The sequence below is a fragment of the Papaver somniferum genome, unplaced genomic scaffold (assembly GCF_003573695.1).
Source record: "Papaver somniferum cultivar HN1 unplaced genomic scaffold, ASM357369v1 unplaced-scaffold_128, whole genome shotgun sequence".
Classification (NCBI taxonomy): domain Eukaryota; kingdom Viridiplantae; phylum Streptophyta; class Magnoliopsida; order Ranunculales; family Papaveraceae; genus Papaver; species Papaver somniferum.
The window spans coordinates 2,213,041-2,234,574 of NW_020621936.1; the positions used below are offsets into that span (position 1 = coordinate 2,213,041).

The following is a 21,534-nucleotide window of genomic DNA, read 5'->3' on the forward strand; positions in this document are numbered from 1 at the left end:
CACGCTAAGACCCCATAAGTCTGTGTTTGAAGCAATCTGATTATTATGGACAAGTCTATCTCTAATAACGTACCAAGTCAGAAATTACCAGATGATTTTCAAAGCTTGGATTCACCTGAGAGAACTGTCACATCTAAGTCCATTTCTATACATTCTCTTGATAAAAAAAACTATTGATTGGGAAACACGCCTAGAAGAACAGTTGGATGAACTTTCTGATGAAGGTGATTCAAATATTGATAGAGATGTTGATGAGGAAGTCTCAGAGTATGTTAAGCTATTGGATTCGTTGGAAAAGAAGAAGATGATAAATTCTCATGTCACACCTCTTGTGACTCCTCTCTGTCGAGAAAACAAGAAATTAAAAAGGATTTACGGAGGTCTTTATGTTTCGAATCGCTCTTGCGAATCGATCCTCAAAGATTCTGAGGAAAAACTGAGTAGAGAGTCACTTGGATGTGATAATGTTTATCAAAAATACTTCTTGTTGGAAGAGAAAATTGCAGAATCTGAAGCAAGGATTAAATCTCAACAAAGCTGTTTCAAAGACAGAGAAAGTGTTTTTCTCTCTCGAGAAAAGCAACTTGAGGCAGATTTAACTGTTGCTCTTGATAAAATCAAGATGTTGGAAGAGGACTTGAAAAAGTCCAATACTAGTTCAAACAAATTAACCACAATGTTAGGAGCAAGTAAAAATCATCGTGATACACGAGGATTGGGCTATAAGGGAATAAATGCTCCAAGTACTAGCAAAGAGGTAAAATTTGTCAAGGCTATTGATTCTTCTCAACAAAAGGTTTCCACTGATGGAAAAAGTGAAATACCTTCACTGGCCGTTAAGGTTCAAAAGATCAAAGTATACTAACCTCCAAAAACATCACATACAAATCCGGGTAAGAGCATTCCTTATATTTGTCATTGTTGTGGAAATAAAGGTCACCTCGAAAGGAGATGTCGTTTTCGTATAAACAATGAGAAACTTCATGATGTTCTTGTTTGGGTATCACAAGAAGTTGTGAAACCAAGATCATATGTTAAGGCTAATCCCCTTCACATTACAGGTTGTAACTATCCAACCTTTAGGTAAAGGAATCATTGATGTGATAAACCTAGATTTTCCTATAAACGTCATACGAATCCTTTTCACAATCGTAATAGTTATCAAAAGGATAACTTCGTAAAGACGAAGATATGATCCGATGCTCCCAATTGGAGAAAGACTAACTTGCAAAAGAATAGTCAATCCAATTCTCTTCCGATAAATCTAGAAGAGAGTAATGGGGAGAAGCTTCCTATTGCTCCTAAACGCACTCAGAAGTGGGTACCAAAGAAAACCAATGATGCTTTGAGTGTGAAAAGGAATGATCTCCCAGAAAATTCCATGACTATGGAGAAGGCAGTATCCATGATGTTGGAAGTTAAAGAGTTCTTTGTAAATATGGATATGAAATGTTCTAAAAGAGATCTCTTTCATGATTATCCAAAAGTGAAACACAAGAATTGGTGGAAGAAGAAACGAAGTAAGCCAAAGACTATAAATTGTGAAAAATCAATATTTACGGAAAAGTCGGTTTCTGTCACCTGCGGTGAGAAAGACATTATTCACCTCAACACAAATTGATTGTGTTGGAAGTGCATCCTCACCAAGGAATGCCCTGCTATGTATACGGTGAGGGAAACACAAGAATTGGGGCGCACATATTATGTTGGGTAAGATTTTGAATTTTTGGTAAGACTGCAGAGTTCGATTGGATTCTTATAAAAAGGTATGTCTATAAACTTGAGAAAGATTTATGATTTTATTATTTTCTTAAAGTTCTTATCATGATCCATGTACCTTGTGTATCGTTCATGTCTACCTAACTTGATTTATGTTTAAGGTTCTTAAATGTTTAGGTTTGAAAATAGTAGTTCGGGATGTTGGCATTCATGGTACACATACCAGGTATATATACCATCATTTAAAATTAAAATCCAGGGACTTCAATTCGCATACTGGTTTGCAAACAGCTGCAATTCACGAAATCCGTTTGCGAACTGGCCTGTAGACGTTGATATTCGGTAAACTTGTTTTGGCCGTAACTTCTTCGTCCGAACTCGGAATGCCCTCATTCTTTTTGCATTCTCTTCCTATTTGAATTATCTTCAAAATGGTGATTAGAAATCATGAATTTGGATGATTTAAGATTGTTCTTTATCCCGTCTCTTGTTTTTGAGTGTTTTGCTCTGTTTCGTCGCACTTGTGCCACTTCTCTTGGACTTGGGCACTTGGATTCTTGGAGTACTTCTCTTCTAAGATCAGTTTTAAATATTTTAAGAATATTTTTTGTGAAACACAAAGAATGAAGTTCAAGAATGGGTAGTAGTACGCGTTTCTCTGGGATTCCTGAATGTTCACAATCATCTTATGTGAACTACGGTGCATGGTCGTTAATGACTTTGTATTTTCTTCTTTGTTAAGAAAATATTTTTATACGCCTTTGGTAGCATTCTTGGTATAAATACGTGCGAAAAGATTGATTCTACCTTTTAAGGGCAAATCATCTTGTATGATCTTTACGAGTTTGTTTCTTACAAGTTTATCTCTTTGTTTTGATTTCTAGGAAACTTCTTATGAGAATTTATTCTTGTGTTTAAGAAGGATAACTAGGGTTTGGGATAGCAAATTTTGTGATTACACATAGCTATTGCCAACGATTTTCATCTTGCAATGTTTTTAGATTTATTTATTTAAATTCTAAGTTATTTGGAAGATGATTTTGCAGTATTAATCTTTATTGGTTTTATATATTGGAAAAATATTTAATGGGATATGTGTGATTACGTCTGTGAACTATGATTATCCCATATATGCTCAAAAGTTAAGTCTATTATGTCTTTATGCAAATATTGATAAAAGATAGTATGAACTTTTGAATATTCTGCAGTATTGAACTTTCCATGATCCACTTTTATGTGAAAGTACTGTATGGCTCCGTAAGTTTTCTTATGTTGAGCATTTCCGACTAAATTAATTTATTAGGCCTACTTGTGATTAATTTATTCGAGTTTTCTGGATACAAATTCATGTTTCATGTAATTTGTTAATGTCCAAATAAATCCTTCTTTTCTTGTAAAATTAAGGTCGCTCTTGTTTTTCTTTCGAGAATGACATATTATGGGGGAGAGTTCTTAATTGAACTTGTGCTTAATTTCCAAAATCTTTGTGGGGAGTGCGGTTGTGGAATATTGTAGGAGTTATCTTGTATCTTCATCAACTCCTTGATGAATACACTAAGTTTCGATTATGTGAATTCAGTGAAACAAAGTTGATATGTTCTCTTTTAGTCATGAATTATCTCTTTGAGAATTTCATTATGATCTCGTAATCTTCGTATCTTTACCAATTTATATTGACAAAAAGGGGGAGAATTATTTGGTAGTTCACACTATATACACATGGTTTACAGATCATTATGTAAGGGGGAGTGGTTTTCATTGTAAGATGGAAGTATTGACTAAGGGGGAGTGATACATATCACCGTAGTATTATTGTCAAAGTTGTGATACAATCGGACTTTGATGTTGTGTAATAATATTATGACATTGTATAACAATGATTGAGAACAAATGTTTTTCATATGTTTTCTTATTGGTATGGCTACGGATCTTCAAGAACAATGATGCTAATTTGAACATGTTCAAAATAACTGGAGTATTTGGAGTGGCGAAAAATTCAAGGAATGTTGAAGAACCAAGGAAATCAAGCATGATCTATGAGAAGCTACAAATTTTATCTATTTTGTAATCCATATGTATTGATAGTTTTGTCACTAAAATTGACAAAGGGGGAGATTGTTAGAGAATTTCTCGGTATAACTCGCAAGCGTTGCTATCTCAAGCTTGTTTATCAAGTTTAGTTGATCAAAACTATAAGTCTTGATTTATATTCTACTTATATCTATATCTCATATTAGGATAGAATGTGTAGTTGAGCTTCAAACTTCACGGCATTCATCGATTGAAAATGAAGATCTACTGAGGAGAGTTTGGAGGAACTTCATCGACAAAAGGTATGTGGAGACTAAAACTTATCTATCACTGAAAAGTCTATTATATTCTATGCTATATAGACTTTTAAATTATACATATTTGATATTTCGAGCTGGGTTTAACTTGGTTATCTATTTCTCGAAATGTGTTGGAAGATTTTTTTTTTCTTTTCTGAATCACATATTTATTAATTGAAAAAAGGAAGTGAAAGTTACAAATCAAAAAGGGAAAAATCAACAAAGAATCCAACTACATAGGATTTGATCAAAAACAATGACTAACAGATCCTATAGTAATCCACATTTGAATATTCAACTCTAGTCAAAAAAGAAGGCCTTCCAGTGTAAACCAGCCTTTGCCCTGCACTCATTTTTGCTCCTTTCTTAGCTGCAGTGTCAGCAACAAAGTTAATTTCTCTGTAATTGTGTAAAAAATGAATCTCCTGAATTTGATTTCTTTCCTTATTCCATCTCATTCTCACAAACCAGGGAACCTTATTGTTTTCGAACTCTGTTATTACTGTTTTGGAATCAGAGCATATTATGATCTTTTGCAGTCCCCAGCTAACTGCCAGTTCTATTGCATTTATAACTGCATATACTTCTGCCAAGTAATTTGTAGCAACACCAATACCACCAGTTATAACTCCTAAAACCTGACACAAATGATCTCTAATTACTACTCCAAAACCAGCACAACCTGGATTTCCAACTGATGCTCCATCACAACAAAACATGATAAAACCAAGACTTGGAGGTATCCAATGACACATTTTTATACTTTGAAATTTGATTCTTCTTGGCTCAAGATTGAAATAAAGGATTACATGAGTATCAATATCAGAATTCCATTTGTTGCTCTTTATTACGAGACTTCCTTCATAGATAGTCTTCTTGATTATAGCCTTGAAGCTTTGGATATTAGGTTTTATCTGCTCAAACTACATTCTATTCTTTTGAAACTAGAGGTCTCTTAAGATTGCACAGGCAGCAATGATCCAACATTCTTTTATGAAAGGGCTTTTACTTTTAGCTCTTCTCCACACATCTTCAAATGAATTTGGTATTTGAAACCTGAAAACTGAGCAAATCCACAGCCAAATCTGTTTACTAAACTTACATTCCCATAAAAAATGTTGCATGATATCTTGCTCTTCTTCACATATACAACATATTGAATCTAACTCATAACCCTTCTCAACCATCACAGAGTCATCTACATAAACACCTTGAATGAGCTTCCATATATTACTTGCAATAGTTGGATGTAAATATGAATTCCAGATTTTTGTATAGTGTTGCAGAGGCTGCTCCTTGTATGTTATTAGATTAACAGCAGATGAAGTAGAGAAATTGCCTTTAATATCTCCTTTCCATACCAAAAAATCATCACCAACACCAATTTCAGGTAGAGTATAGTTTGTAAGAATTTGTTTTATCTCCTCAGGTACTCTCCATTCCCCTTCATGAATTAAATCTGAGACTTTTAAATTCATATTCTCCTTTACATACTCTGTAAGACCCACTTTCTCAAACAAAGTAGTATTACCAAGCCATGAATCAAACCAAAATGATATTTTCTTTCCATTTCCAAGACACCATCTGATGTTTTCTTTCAAATGATTCCAAGCACCTTTTAGACCTGGCCAAATAGATGACATTTGCCAATTACTCTTCCATTGGTGGTGTTTATCTTGAAATTTTGCTTTAATGAATAAGGCCCATTCAGCTTCTGAATTTATTATCCTCCATAAAATTTTCATGAGCAATGCTTTATTAATGATTTCCAATCTTTGAATACCAAGCCCCCCTTCACTGTAAGGAGAACATACTTTTTTTCCATGAAAGAGTACCATATTTTCTACTTTCTCCATCTCCAGTCCACAAGAAATTTCTGATGATTTTCTCACATATTTTGATCACTGACTTTGGCCACAGATAGATTGACATGTTGTAAATTGGAATACTGCAGAGCACTCATTTGATGAGAACAAGTCTGTCATGAAAAGCCACTAGTTTACCCTTTCAGCTAGCCAACTTCTTTTGCATTAACTCCACCATAGGCCAAACAGTGGCAATTTTAACTCTACCAGCATGTAAGATAACTCCCAAGTATTTGTCAGTCAGACTATTTATCTCCATTTGCATTATTTCCTTAATTAGTAACTTTCTAGCAGCTGTAGTTCCATTCACAAACAGTTTGCTTTTACTTTTGTTAATCACCTGACTTGAACTATCTTGATATACTTCCAGAAGTTTCATCAAATTTTGAATACTTTTTTTAGCACCATTGCAGAATACAAACACATCATCTGCAAAAAACATATGATTAGGGTGAATCCCATTTCTTATAACCATTAAACTTATTTTACCTTCCATTACCAGCTTTGTGATGTTTCTACTAAGCACATCCTCCATTAGCATAAAGAGTAATGGAGATAATGGGTCTCCTTGCCTTAACCCCCTTCCCACAGAAAAGAAGCCATTTGGTCCACCATTAATCATGATTGATATTCTAGCAGACTCAAACAGAATACTTAGCCACTTGCACCAAGAATCTGAAAAACCATATTTCTTTAGAACTTGAAACAGAAAATTCCAGCTTACTGAGTCATAAGCTTGAGATATATCCAATTTAAGACCAATGTTGCCATTTCTTCTTTTCTTTTTCATCTCATTCACCATTTCAGAAGCTAAGATAATTTGATCTTGTATATTTCTTCCTTTAATATATGCAGCTTGCTGTGGAGAGACTAACTTATGCATGAGACTAGACATTCTTGATGCAATAATCTTAGTGAAGATTTTGTAACTTACATTGCTAAGACCAATTGGTCTATACTGCTGAGGAGATTTTGCACCTTCAACCTTTGGAAGTAATACCAGGAAGTTGGAATTTAAGCCCTTTGGTATAAATTTTCTTTTCCAGCAGAATTGAACTGCATTGACCACATCATCCTGAATTATCATCCATCAAGCTCTGTAAAAGCTGCCAGAGAAACCATCTAGACCAGGGGAGCTGTCTGGATCCATTTCAAAAACAATGTTTTTAATTTCTTCTCTTGATGGAATAGCATCCAACATCTCTTGATCTTCAGATGTTATTAAACTTAGAATTACATCAAGTAGAGAATCTAAAATGTTTACTTCTTTAAATTTGAATTTTTCTTCAAAAAGATTTTATGAGCACCTCTGCAATTTTACTTTGATCTGTAATGATGTCATTATTGATGTCCTCCAATTCACAGATTGAGTTTCTTGCCTGCCTTACCTTGAGTTTAGTATGAAAAAAATTAGTATTTGCTGAACCTTCTTTTACCCACTTTGTTCTAGCTTTTAACTTGTACATTGTGCTTAACTGTACTTCTTTTGAATTTAACTAAATTTTCAGCTTTAACTAAATTTTCCAATAACTCCTCATTGGAAGGATTTTCATCTGATAATTTCATTGCTTCTTGAACTTCTTTTGTAGCCTCCTTGATTTGATCATGCACATTTCCAAACACTCTCCAGTTCCAGTCTACTAACACCTTTTTAAGCTTCTTGAGTTTACTTTGAAAAACAAAAGCTGGATCTCCCTGAACTATTTCAGACCAGCAATTCTTTACAACTTCCATGAAGTTTGGATGTTCAATCCAAATTTTTTGAAACTTTTGAGGTACATTCTTTAGTTTAGGACAACTCACACAACCACCTAAAAGAGGAGAATGGTCAGATGCTATTCTCAAACCAACTTTATAACTCCATCCTTCATACTTTTGAATCCACAAGCTATTAATCACTGCTCTATCCAGGTTGCATAATATTCTTTTAGCACCATGCTGGCAATTAAACCAACTATACTCACAACCAGATTTTAAAGCTTGCATAAGATCACATTTGTCAAGACAATTGCTAAATTCAAGCATATTCCTCGTATTAGGTGCTCTTCCTCCCAATTTTTCTTCAGCTGTAAGGAATGAATTAAAGTCTCCAATAGCTAACCAAGGGAGCTTTAAATCACTAATTACCTGCATCTCATACCATAAATTTCTTCTTTGAAAAACTCCAACATGAGCATGAATTCTATATATCAAATTACCTCCAATATTTACTGTGATCATTTGGGTTGACATTGAAATAACAGTTGGTGTAGGAAGATGCTTATTCCAAAACAACCAAATGTTACCCTTCTTATTTAAAACTGAATTGTGAATCACCATGTTCTGCATCCCAGGAAGATTCAACTTATTGCAAAATGTTGCATTGCAACTTATTTTAGGTTCTTCTATAAAAACTAATGAGGGTTGAAATTTATTTATTAAAGACCTTAATTTCTCTTGAGCCCTAGGTTTTCTCAGGCCCCTGAGATTCCAAAAGAAAACTCTCATTGTAAGGATTGAAGGTCATTATTACCTCCCTTTCCTTGATTCTTTTTGAAGTTATATTTGTTGTTAACTTGTTGAACTTTATTTTTTGCTGGAGCCTCCTTTTGTTGTACTGGAACTGGCTTTGTTTTTGAAGATGAAGGTTTTTGAATAATTTTTGACCAAGAAGTATTTGGAATTCTTTCCTCTGACATTGATCCATCTTTGCCATTAATGAAGTTAATCACACTCTTTTCAACTGCATTATCCTCTGCTACTTGTTGTATTATTGCTGGAGATAGAATTTCATTACCCTGTAGAGATGTATCCTTCTTGTACACTATTTGCTTATTCACACTATCTTCATGCATTTCAATTATATTTTCCTCCTCGGAAGAATTTTGTAAAGAACCAAACATACCTGCTGAAATGTTTACAGGATTCACATGATGACCCACTCCAACAGATATAATTGGAGTTTCACAATTCTCAACCTCACTGGCAGAATTGTTAGGAGAAGAACCTTTGTGTTGATTTCCAGAACAAAATAATGGATCACATATATCAAACTTCATACCATGAGATTGATTAGTGCTCTTTGGTGTTGCATTCACAGTTGACTTAGTAACTTCATGTGGAGAAGAGGTTTTTGCTCTGCATTCAATCTGTAAGTGCCCCACAATCTTACAGTGATCACAAAATTTTGGGGGTTTTGTTAGAATCACATTCTGCATAAATCCTCCAAACTTTGTTTTAATCCATAACTTATTAGGAATTTTAGCTGCTAAATCAATATTAACCAGAATTCTTGCATAATACCCATTATCAAAGTTAAGTGTAGCTTCATCAACCTTTACTGGTGTTCCAAGAGCTTTAGAGATTGTGAAAAGAGTTGCTTCATCCCAATATTCCAAACTTAGACCTGGGAGATGTACCCAAATCATTGCCTGTGAAGTTCTATGATTCTCTGGTCTAAAATGTGGAGTCCAATTCCGAATCCATAAAACTTGATTATAAACTTCCCATTTTCCTGCTTTGATAGTCATCCTGTCATGATCATTATCAAGTTTGATAGTGAAAAAACCTTTGCCTAGTGGAATCATTTTACATTGACCTTTAAGCTTCCAATGATTTTTTAGATCTAGAACAGCTTCAGAAAATTTTAATCGAGCTAAATCCAAACGACCAATTAATGAGAATTTCCAAGCATCACAACGTTCTTCTATGTTATTAATCAAATCAATGGATGTAATCTCAACTGGAGAATTTGTTAAATCGACAACTGAATGACCTATTTCTGGATTTGAATTTTTATCCATTGAAGAAACTCTAATTCTATCCAGAAATAAAGAAGAAAAATACTAACAACTATTAGATAAAACACCAATCATTAGAAATCACCTGAAAATTCACCTGAATTAATACTTTGATGCACTGAAATCGAAGAAGAAACGAAAATTTTCAGCTGAGTTGATCGCCGATCCTCAGAGCTTGAATCGGTTGACTCAGTCTCACAAGAGTAAAAAACTTTTGTCAAGATTTTTGCTTTAGCTACGTTCATCATATTCTTGATGAGTTTAGTTGGAAACAATTTATTTGTTGGAAACTAAATAATAATTCAAAAGATAATCATGTGATAATTGCCTTGAAACATCTTACATGATTTGTGTGAGACAATCATTTGATGTCGACTCGGAAAGTTTCGTATTTATCATTCGATCACTTGAAAATTACTTATAAACTAATTGTATGTATGATACAGCTGTTTTCGTCTGCTAAGGATGTTTCAATGATTAAAATGGGAGTTTAGAACAAAAACCTTTGTCTGGATACCGCACAGTATGTGTACCTAGTATGCAAACTGTTTTGGTATGATTCAGGTCCGGGAACCTTGCTTGCATACCTAGTATGCGAATGGTTTTAACTGTTAAAGTCCGGGAACCATGTTTGCATACCAGTGTGCGAACGGTTCTACCCGAGTTAAGGTCCGGGACAGCAGTATGCATACCCGTTTGCAAACTGCTGAACAAGACCAAAGTCCGGAAGCTATAGTTTGCGTACCTGTTTGCAAACTTAGTAGTTAAAGTTCTAAAATTGGTTAAGTATGTTTTTCATACTCATGAACAAATACATTTATGAATTAGGGGATCCAATATTTGCAATTCGTGGCCTAATGTTCATGAATTGATTCTTATGAATCAATCCGATTTTGATTCAATTGGTTCATGTATATTTCTTTGAAATAATGAACAATTGAACAACTCTATTTGGAACACAGTTAGATTCAACTGATTATCTTTTATGATTGATTGATCATCATAGTTGATCTACAAGTGTTAGATGAATGTGGTTAAGACAAAAGTGTTCATATGGCTAACTTCGTTAACTATTATTGAGCCAACTCAATATACACGTTTAGGTACGGTTACCCATATCTAAATGAAGGTATATTTCATTTGTGTGTAACAAGCTAAGACCATCTAACAATGGAGATATGTTGCTTTGGTTTTAAGCAGACTTAACGGTGAATATTGAATGCTTTGTTACTACGCTATCTTAGCTTTGATTGAAAGCAAACCCTGATTTGAAAGACTATATAAGGGAGAACTCTAGCAACTGGAAAACCTAATCCCGACACTTTCCTGTGTCCTAGTTGCGACTAGAGTCGATTCTCCTTTAACCTAGGTTTTTCCAAAACCATTATAGGTTAACGACTTGAAGACTTTATTTGGGATTCGTGAATCCAGACCCAACTATTTTCTCTGTAGTTGCGTGTTCTGATCTTACTTGTTCTATCGTATTGAGTTTTATCTTCTCTAAGATTTGCTCGAGATTTATCTCCGATAGGTAAGATATAAAAAGTAATCACAAAATTCTTCGTCTTATTCTTTGTAATTCCACAATAACTTCTTCTACTATTATATTGTTAAGTTATTGTGAGGTGATTGATATTTCCAGGCGGCTCTTCGGGAGTATAAGACCGGATTATCAATTGGTTCCTATTCACCTTGATTTATCAAAAAACAGAACAAAACTTCATAGGTACTTATGTGGAGACAGATTTATCTATCAAAATAGACTTATCTGTGGGAGACAAATTTGTTTATAAGTCTTCGACTTTGGGTCGTAGAAACTCTTAGTTGTGGGTGAGATTATTTAAGGGAATCAAGTGCGCAGAATCCGGCGTGGTTCAAGAGGCGTAAGGAACGCGGCTTCACCTTAATCGGTGTGAGACTTGGTTAGGTCTCAACTACATTCCAGTATGAAGTTAGCTTGTAGTAGGATAGTGTTTGTAGCGGCGTAATGCAGTGTGGTCTTCAAAACTGGACTAGGTCCCGTGGTTTTTCTGCATTTGCGGTTTCCTCGTTAACAAAACTTCTGGTGTCTGTGTTATTTCTTTTTCGCATTATATTTTTTTATATAATTGAAATATCACAGGTTATGCGTAGATCAATCAATTGGTAAATTCGACCTTGATTGTTGGATAATAATTGATTGGCACTTGGGCATTGGTCTTTGGTGTTGTGCAAGTTATTTCTCATATCAATCAGGCTCACAGATTTCTATCTGTTCGATTACAAATTGTATTGAGAAATTGAGATATAACTCTTTGATATCTTTTATAAGCTGGTGCTCTCGTAAATATATTAGAGTTAGTCCATACAGATTTCCAAACGAATCATTGGGTGTTGTTGTTATACCCCTGATTTTTCAATAGTGAAGAGTCTGGTTGTGCATGGAATAAGAACGGAGGCTCCGCAATGGAAAGACAAACAGCAGGCGCCCGAGGACACACCACTTGCGCGGGCAACTTTACATGACATGCAAAAAGAATTGAAGGATCATGTTAGAAAAGAGGAAGAACTTAGGAAATTAATGAGGCAGACGACTGAGGCGCTACACCATTTTTCCGTATTTGAAACAGAATGTACTTGTTACAAACTGGGGTCGTAACAGCTATGTTCTGTTTCGAATCGAGGCGTTACATTTTTTTTTATAACATCTCACTAGATGGTATGAATTCTGGGTTGTAACAACGGATATAACAGCGGCAAGCTGGTACTACGTGTCATTTCGTAACATGGGTCAGCTGTTACGAATTTTTTACAACTGGAAGGTTGTAATAGAAGGCTGCTGTTACTACGTGTCTTTTTGAAACATCTTAAAGCAGTTACAATATGTTATATTGAAACAGCTTAAAACTGTTACGAATTTTTTTGTAACATCAAAAAAATTACCGCCAGTCAATCATTGACCTGGTCAAAACTAGTCAATGTTGATCGATTTTGACCAGGACAATGTTGACTGGCAGTTCATTTTCTGCCGGAAATAACCTGCATAAATCTTTCTTCGATTCATAATCCACGTTCAACAATAGTTTCTTCAATCAATTCATATCATATCCACATTTTTTCAATTTACAAAACTTACAAATTCTTCTAAGTATCTGTAGATGGGGAAAAACGATTTGCTGGTTTTTAAGGAATTGAGGAGACGAACGTACGGAGAAGACTCCTCGAACCGAGAGAAATGTTAAACCTCACACAGATGCACCGCTGCAAAGGGGGTGCTTTAGATTCGAGATATCAATCTGTAGTACTCCGGCCTAAATCAAGACAATGACCGTTCTATAGTAAATTCGGTCACAAGGGAGGATGGGTTGATCTGTAGGAGGGAAGCTGGGAAATGTATGGGATCAATGGTAATCAAAGATTGTGGGTGTATGAATTCTGAATATGATAACCTCTGAATGATTGAAATTGCTCAATAGAGAGTAGTTGCTCAATTGATGAGTTGATGATCTCGTGTTGTCGATGAAACGTGAGATTGATAATACTGTTAATGTCGATGATTCAATCATGATTCAGAGACTTATTTATATTGCTGGAATTTTAGACACCATGATCCCATGAAGTGTGACAGTTGATGGAATCAAAGAGTGGGGAAGTGGATATCGTGTTTGAAACCAGTTGCAAAACGTGTGGAGACTTGGTCGATTTTCCACCCACTACCTCGTGAATTCCTTCAACTGATTGCAAAACTTGCTCACATTCCATTGTGTGTTTGAACACACGTGCCGTAGACCGCTATACCAAAACCCTAAGTGATATCCCCCAAAGTGACACGATTGACGTCTCGTGGTATGTTAGTCAATTGATGACTTCGTGGTTTGATGGGACGATGAGTCCATGTAGTTGCTGAGTTGAACATGATGTTCTGAAACTCATGAGTTGAACATGTCATGAGACAGAGGTATAGTTCTTACTATGAAGCGAGCAAGTATTGCTCATTCGATGGATCGTTGAATATTGATTGTTGAACCAATATTCCTTGGTTTGAGCAAATGTTTATCATCTGAGCAAGTGTTGTTCATGTGATGAATTGTTGAATATTTGATCGTATGAGCATGTGTTGCTCATCTGGTGGATTATTGGCAGCGTACCAAAAATATTAATTAGAATATTGGTCGTTGAACCGAGCATAATTAATAAAATTAATGACCATAAGTTCATCGTAAAATGATTAAGGTTGGAATCTGGAATGATGATCCTTGGATTCAGAAACCCTAATTTGATCAATTGATGATCAATTCATGGTTCGTCAGAATTTTAACCATGGGACGAAGGAGGGAGCGACTACATGGGACCGTGGATCAACCATGTAGTGTCCATATGCTCACGTGAGCAAATACAAAGAACTCCTGAAGAGTTGATGATTTGTTGGTGAAATAATGATTAAATGCTGGTTTAATCATTTATTCGAAAATGCTCATCTGAGCCTTGGGTGAGAAAACCTAATTAATTATGACGGAGTGAGGGACCGACCATTGGGTCATGAAACCGGCCCTGGGTAGTCACGTGACCGCCTGATGATCACTTCATGAAAATCCAAAGTGTTTGGAAGAGTCTTGGACCTAATACGTGCAATTGTGCAAATTAGGTCAAAATTGTGAAACTTGATGGGACCGGCTTCTATAAGCCAAAGAGACAATCTTGGTCGTTCAAGATAGCGTGCTCGTGTCCCCAAGGCGTCCGCGTCTCAGTCCTGAGAATTTTGATATTTTCTGGCATGCAATTGAGCATCCATTCGAGAAAATATGCCAAAATTATGGTTTCGACGAAACTGAGGAAAACACCATGAGATGATGGAAAATAATTATAAAATAAGGAATAAGGAGGCGTGGGACCGCCGAGGCCAAGGCATGGTCGGCCTGTCGTGGTCAAGGTCTCGTGGTGCCTTTTCCTTAATTTTATAATATTTTGATGATTTTATGAAAAATATCATGGATTTAAAGAGTTTTGATGAATTTAGGGAGTTTCCCTGAAGTGAAGGAGTTTCATGAGTTCAAGGAAGCCAAAAATATTAAAATAATAAAAACAAGGGCGTTGGGGCCGTGGGAGGCATGGTCGGCCGGCTAGGGCCCGGTCCCACAAGTTTTCATAATTTTTAATATTTTTTAGGTATTTTTTCATGATTTGAGGGAATTTTTCCTAATTTGAGAGAAATACCATGAAATCAAGGAATTTGATAAATTCAAGGTATATAAAATAAATAATAATAAAATAAAAGGGCATGTGGGACCGGCTAGGGCATGGCGGGCAGGCTAGGGCCCGGTCCCACAAGTTTTTCATAATTTTATATTATTTATTTCCTAATTTTTGCAAAATACCATGAAATCATTGAGTTTTTTCATGAAATCAGAGAAATAATAATAAAAAAATAATAAAAAATAATGAGGAACCATAAGGTGTGGGGCCGGCTGGGACCAAGGCATGGCCGGTTGGCCAATGGTCACGCCCCACACTATTTTTTCTTAATTTATATTATTTTCATGGGTTTATGAAAACACCATGAAGCCGAGGAGTTTCCTCGAGACGAAGGAGATTTGATAAAACGAGAGAATTTTCATCAAATAATGGAAAATAATAAAAATGCATTAAAAATATAAAACTAGCGTGGGATTGACCACGACACGGACGGTTGGTCGTGTGTCCATACTCCTAGCACCCTGGTCAATTTTTGTAATTATTTATTACTTTTTCCCTATTTTGCATATGTTCATCGTTTCGTTGTATTTTGAAATACTCGTTGGTGCGGTGACTGTTAGTGCATTGTCGTTGAATACACTTTCACCATATAAATCGGGGCTTACTTAGAGGTAGCTCAGACGCCCGGTTGTTGATTATCTATTATTAATTGTGGAATTCAGTGGATAATAATTCACAAAACTGAGTAATAGGATGTTTATTATTAATTCATAGGATCAGCTGAGGATTTGACTACGAATTCGGAATAATAAAGTGAGTATTACCATTCCATGGGATCGTAGATTCGACCATAGAATCGGAGTAATTAAGATTTATCTAGTACCATTTATGAGACCAGTTGTGGATTCGATCATGAAATCGGATTAATGAGATAATATAGTTATTGCTATTCTATGAGATCAAGCTGTGGATTCGATCATAGAATCAGAACAATTGTTTATTGCCATTCCATGGGACCAGTCGTGGATTCGACCATGGAATATGAGCAATTGTTATTGCCATTCCATGGGACCAGTCGTGGATTCGTCCATGGAATAGGAGCAATAATAGATTATTCTGGGAATTCAGTAGTGAATGTCACGGCAGAATTAATCTTAATTAGGAATAATTAACTTTGTGACTCTATACTAGAAGAGCAAGCTATCTAGGAGCATTAATTATCCCGATATGAGCTTGTCGGTAAGTCATATCCTTTATATAGTCAGGGTAAACTCGTTGTTTGTTCCTGAAGACGTTATCGCTCTATACTAGCAGAGAAAGCTGTCTAGAAGCCGTCCGTCTCGTGATATTATATAGAAATAATCACTAAAAGTGTTCAGTATTCATGAGATATGTCGTTGTCCAGTCGTGAGACTACATATCTACATGTACTCTGAGAGAAAGTACTCTCCGTTGAGAATTCGATGAGAGACCCATGTCTGAATACTCACGTCTGATTGCTAGATCAGAGCTTCGTATAATTATGAGTTCAAGATTTTAGCCCTTGTCGAAAATCCACCATATACATTAAGTCCCATGCTTACTGAGGAAAGCAGTGTTCCTCAGTCAGCATTAAATGGTGATTTTTCAGGCCATAAATAACAATACTAGTAATTGAACTTAGTCGTAAGTTGAGACGTTACCGGATTTAGAGAGCATGGGCAGACCACGACTTGATAAAGGCTTCAATGTCATGATTGGAGTGTCGTTTGGTGAGCATAAATTGGTGTTGAACCGCTGGTTTGGACGACGGAACCTTGGTCGTTTAGGATTTGCGGGCCGGGTCCAATAAGGAAATCCTTGTGAAATTAGGTTTTGGAAATAAAATTTGGTATAAAAGGAATTAATCCTTTTTTTTTATTTATTTCTCCTTCACACACACACGGCCAGCACCTTCATCACCTTTACGTCAGCAGCGAGTGGAGGAAAAAAATTTGTCGGAGCTTCGCCGCCGTTGCCGCCGGCCAACTTCCGGCCGACTCGCTCAGGTGCGTTTTTTTTTTTTTTTGCTGATGTCCATGAGTATCACGGGTTCTTCATGATTTGATCATGATGAAGTTATATACATGTGTGTATATTAGTGTGAGTTTTATGAAAAACCCTCGTTTTTGAAAACGTATGTTCGTTCGATCGTTAATTTTTAAAACTAACTATAATCCCTGACCTAGGAGAGATTTTTTTTAGTATATAAACCTAGGTCCAGTGATAAAACTTAGTGTATGAGATTTCATGTGTGCCACAGTTTTATCATAAAAGGAGTAAATTTTCACGAAATCGAAATAATCCTTCGTTTTAAAGACAAATTACGACGGCTCGAAGGAAAATTCATATGATGAACTTGTGTCCAGTGATAAAATTTTGCTTATGATCTTTCATGTAAATACAAAACTTTATCATATGTATGAGATGTGAGCTTTCACAATATTTTTGAAATAATCCTTCGTTTTAAAGACAAATAACGACGATTCGAAGGAATTTTTTTTTTTATATATGCAGCCGTAACATATACTGGTGCAAAATATGATGGTATATTTTATTTGCATGAATTTGTTTTCATTAGATAAAAATCCTTGAGAATTTATGTATGCAAGTTGCATTAATTGCTGCTTTTTTCGAAAAATCAAAGTGTGTGTTTTGTGGAACCTTCGAAGATAGACGATATATTTATGATGAAATATTTTATTGCTATAAACTTTATAGGTCAGTTTTGTGAATGCTCACATTATGAAAATTGTCTCCGTGATTTCATGAAAAATCAGTTTCGGAAATTAAATAAAGTTTCGTTCGTTTTTGCAGTTTTCGAAGAGGAGAACGATTTTGAGGTGTTAACTCTTACGGCATAACTACTATCATTCGTAGAATTGTAAAGAGGTAAGAGTTGAGAGTTACCCTTTTTTTGATGTTGGTTTGTTTACATAGTAGTAATCTTTGATCTTCCGGTTCCAGAAAATGTCGACCAACAATAACAACAATTAGGATTACTGGTATTCCTCTTCTTCCTCTGGCTCTTCTGATGAGGATTCCAACGTTCCTGTATCGAAATCAAAGGCTAGGGTTACCCATGAAGGGGCGAAGCCTAATGTTCCCTCGGGTGAGCGAAGATTCTCTTTTGCTGAACTCAAGAAAAGAGGAGCTGAAGACAAAAAGGAGGATGCCCGTCAACGTGAGAAAGATCGCACCCGGCGTAAGAGACAGAGGGTTGAGGAGAAGCATCGATTCTTAGATGGAGTGCCTTCTGATTCTGATGTTGATGCTTCTGAAGAAGAGATTACATGGGAACCATCCGAGCGTTACATCAAGCCTGATCGATATGAAAGAGAGCATCAGAGGATGATGAAGAAAATTGAAGTTGAAGCTGCAGCAGAAGATGACTCGGGTTCAGATGATGATGATATTATCTTCCGTCCACCGGACTTCACCAATGATTCTGACAGTGACTCTGAATAAGATGATTCCGAGAAGGATAGTGACGATGAATCTGACAATTCGGATGAGTCCGACGAGTAGTTTTACTTCCATCTTCTTTAGACGTTAGAGAATTCCCTTTTAGTCTTCATAGTGGATATGTTTCTATTGACTGTTTAAATGACTTTACTTCAATTAGACTTTTCTTCTGAATGATGAACATTTTGTTAACGTCGATTTCTTCTAATCCATGACATGGACCAATGTCCATACATCTAAATTCATCATGACTTGTCGATTTTCATGAGAAGTAACATAACACACGGCTGAGAATTCATGACGTGTACAAGGCCGCGTGGCCTATCCTTTGACCCGTGATGTTCAGTCCCATTATTTTCCTCCGCGTCTTCAGCATCGTTTGAAGCCTAGGGTTTCAGTGAAACTTGTAACTGAGTTGACTATTCGCGAGTGTAGATTATCGCCTTATATATATATATATATCTTCAAGACTCCAAATCTATGATCCACGCAAATATTTCTTCCATTCCTGAGTCAGTTTCATCGTGCAGAGGAGTTTTGATCCTACCTCCTTGTCGTCATGTCGATCAATAGCATTTCTTCTCAAGATGATCTTCAGTCGAAGCGTGAAATAGCAACGTCTATCTCAGTAAGTTGTACACTTCTTCTTCTTCTCCTTTCTTGTCCCGTTCGATCGAGATTGTTGGTCACAAGAGAATGATTTGTCGTAGGACTGTAAGAAGAATACTACTCCTCATAATGCAAGGCCTAAGCGGACTGTTAGATCTCCTGCCCGGTATGGATCGGCTCGTGCTGAAGTTGGATCGTCTGTAAGTAAAACTATGACTCTTGAGATTGTACTGAGTCCCGGGATTAACACTCCTTCATTTCATCATAGGCGGATGTCCGTGTCGTCGTCGATGCTAGACGAAGAAAGATTGGAAAGTCCGTGACCGTGGTTGAGGTCGAGGAAAGAAGCAACCAGGCATGTGAAGATTCTGCAGGATCCGTGGAGACTGGAGACAGTGTCCACGTTCGTGAATACCCAATCGCTGGACTCTTATTCGAAGCTCCATTGATTAACACCTTCCCAGACAATGAAGTGGTCGGTGGATTCGTGATTCCCAAATGTCATGCGCCTCTGTACACCAAGATTTGGAAGAGGTATGATCACATTGCTACCACAGAAGTGTGGAAAGGTTTTCTTCCAACTCTTTTAACCACGGTAGCGGAGCTATTGCCGATCATCGAGGAAATGAACCAGATGCATTTGCGAGACGTCAAAAACCATGAACTGCACAAATGGGATGAAATGATCTCGAATTATGAGATATTGCGATTCAATGTAAGCTGGCTCCGTCGTCGTCTTGAGATAATCAAGGTTCATAAGGCGGCAGAGGCTGCCGATGAAATTTTCATGAATGCCGCTTTACTGGATGAGGAGAGGATACTGGATCTGGAGTCAGCAAGGGTTGAGAAAGCGGTCGAAGACTTGAAGGCAAAGACTAAGATTTTTCAGAAGAAGCTTGACGAGGCTTTTTACAGGGATTATCCGTTGCTGGATGGTTTGCTCTGAGTGAGCATTTGTGGTTGTTGTTTTTTGAATAAATCTGAGTTTCTAGTTAGGTGAAACAGTTGATCATGGTATGAATGAATTTTTCTCATTTATGAAATGTTTAATGAACAAAGGAGCATTCGTATGCTCTTTAGAAGAATGAAATTACATTTTTGAAAATGCTTGAAATGATGAAGAGGTAGTTTTTTTCGTAGATCAGGCATAATAAGCTTTGAGCCATTTTCCATTGATGATGTTTCCTTACTTTCCTCCATTGATTGCTAAAATTTTGTAGTATCCGCTAGATACTGCTTTGATAACAACATACGGCCCTTCCCATTTAGGAGAGAACTTAGGAGCAGACATGTCTTGTTAAATGTGCTTTGTCGTCTTTAATACCAAATCTCCTACTTGAAATGTTCGAGGTCTTACCATTTTGTTGTATGCTCTGGAGATTCTCTGTTTGTAAGCTTCCAAATATTTTTCCACCTTGGTTCTCCTTGATTCAAGCGTATCTAGCTCAGTGATCCTTGATCTGGAGATTTCAGCCTCATCCCATTGTACACCACTGGATGCTGCAATCCTGGATGAGGGAACTTTGATTTCTGCTGGAAGTATGGCGTCGGCTCCATAGAAAAGGGAATATGGCGAAGTACCGATCGAGCTCCTTGGTGCAGTTCTGTAAGCCCATAGAGCCATGGGTAATTTCTCATGCCATGATCGAGGATTGTCATGAATCGTCCGACTGATAATCCTGATCAAAGTCTTGTTGGTACTTTTTGCTTGACCATTTCCTTGTGGATAGTAAGGTGTGGAGAAGATTTGTTTGATCCCATATTTATTGAGCAACTTCTCAACATCTTGACTGGCAAAAGGAGTTCCGTTATCTGTGATGATATGCTTAGGAACTCTGAATCTGCATATTATGTGCTCTTTAATGAAGGCGGCAATCGTAACTCCAGTGGTGCTTCGAAGAGGAATAGCTTCGACCCACTTGGTGAAATACTTTGTCGCAGTGATGATGTATTCATGTTGTTTTGAAGATGCTGGATTTATCTTCCCAATGATATCTAGTCCCCAGCTATAGAAAGGCCACGGACTATTCACAAAATTCAACGGGAGACAAGAAGTATGGATGAGATTACCATGGGTTTGGCATTGGTGACACCTCTGAACGTGTGCGGATGCATCATCTTCCATGGTTGGCCAATAATATTTCTCATGAATTTGAAGAAATAGTTTCCTCTTTCCTTGATGTTCTCCATCATGTACTTCTTTCAGGATTGTAGGGATTTGGTGTTCGGCTAAGCACCTCAGTAAATTCCCACCAAAGCTTTTGCGGTATAAGATCCCATCGAGATAGACGAATCTCTTAGCTTTCTGAATGAGTTTGACTGCTTGCTTCTTTTCCAGTGGTAGTTCGTTATCCCGGAGGTATTTGATGTAAGGCTCCTTCCAGTCCCCGATGCGGTGGACTGTCAAAATCTCCAGGTGATGAGGAGGTGTTTGGCAATCAGGACAAGATCCTTGTAAAGCTCTTGACTGAATTTCCATGGATGGCCAGTAGTATCCCATTCTTTGAAGATTTCTGTAAAGTGTTACCACTAACGTTTGCCCGCAGATTTCTTCATGTATGCGCTTGAGTTGTTCTT

General features: G+C 36.6%; 1 protein-coding gene across 1 annotated transcript; it reads right to left on the minus strand.

Moving 5' to 3' along the window:
* Positions 1–8,397: 8,397 nt before the first annotated feature.
* LOC113332108 lies at positions 8,398–9,696 on the minus strand. Its single transcript, XM_026578782.1, has one exon. It carries the CDS (start codon positions 9,694–9,696, stop codon positions 8,398–8,400), a length of 1,299 nt encoding a protein of 432 aa, XP_026434567.1.
* Between the last annotated feature and the right edge of the window lie 11,838 nt (positions 9,697–21,534).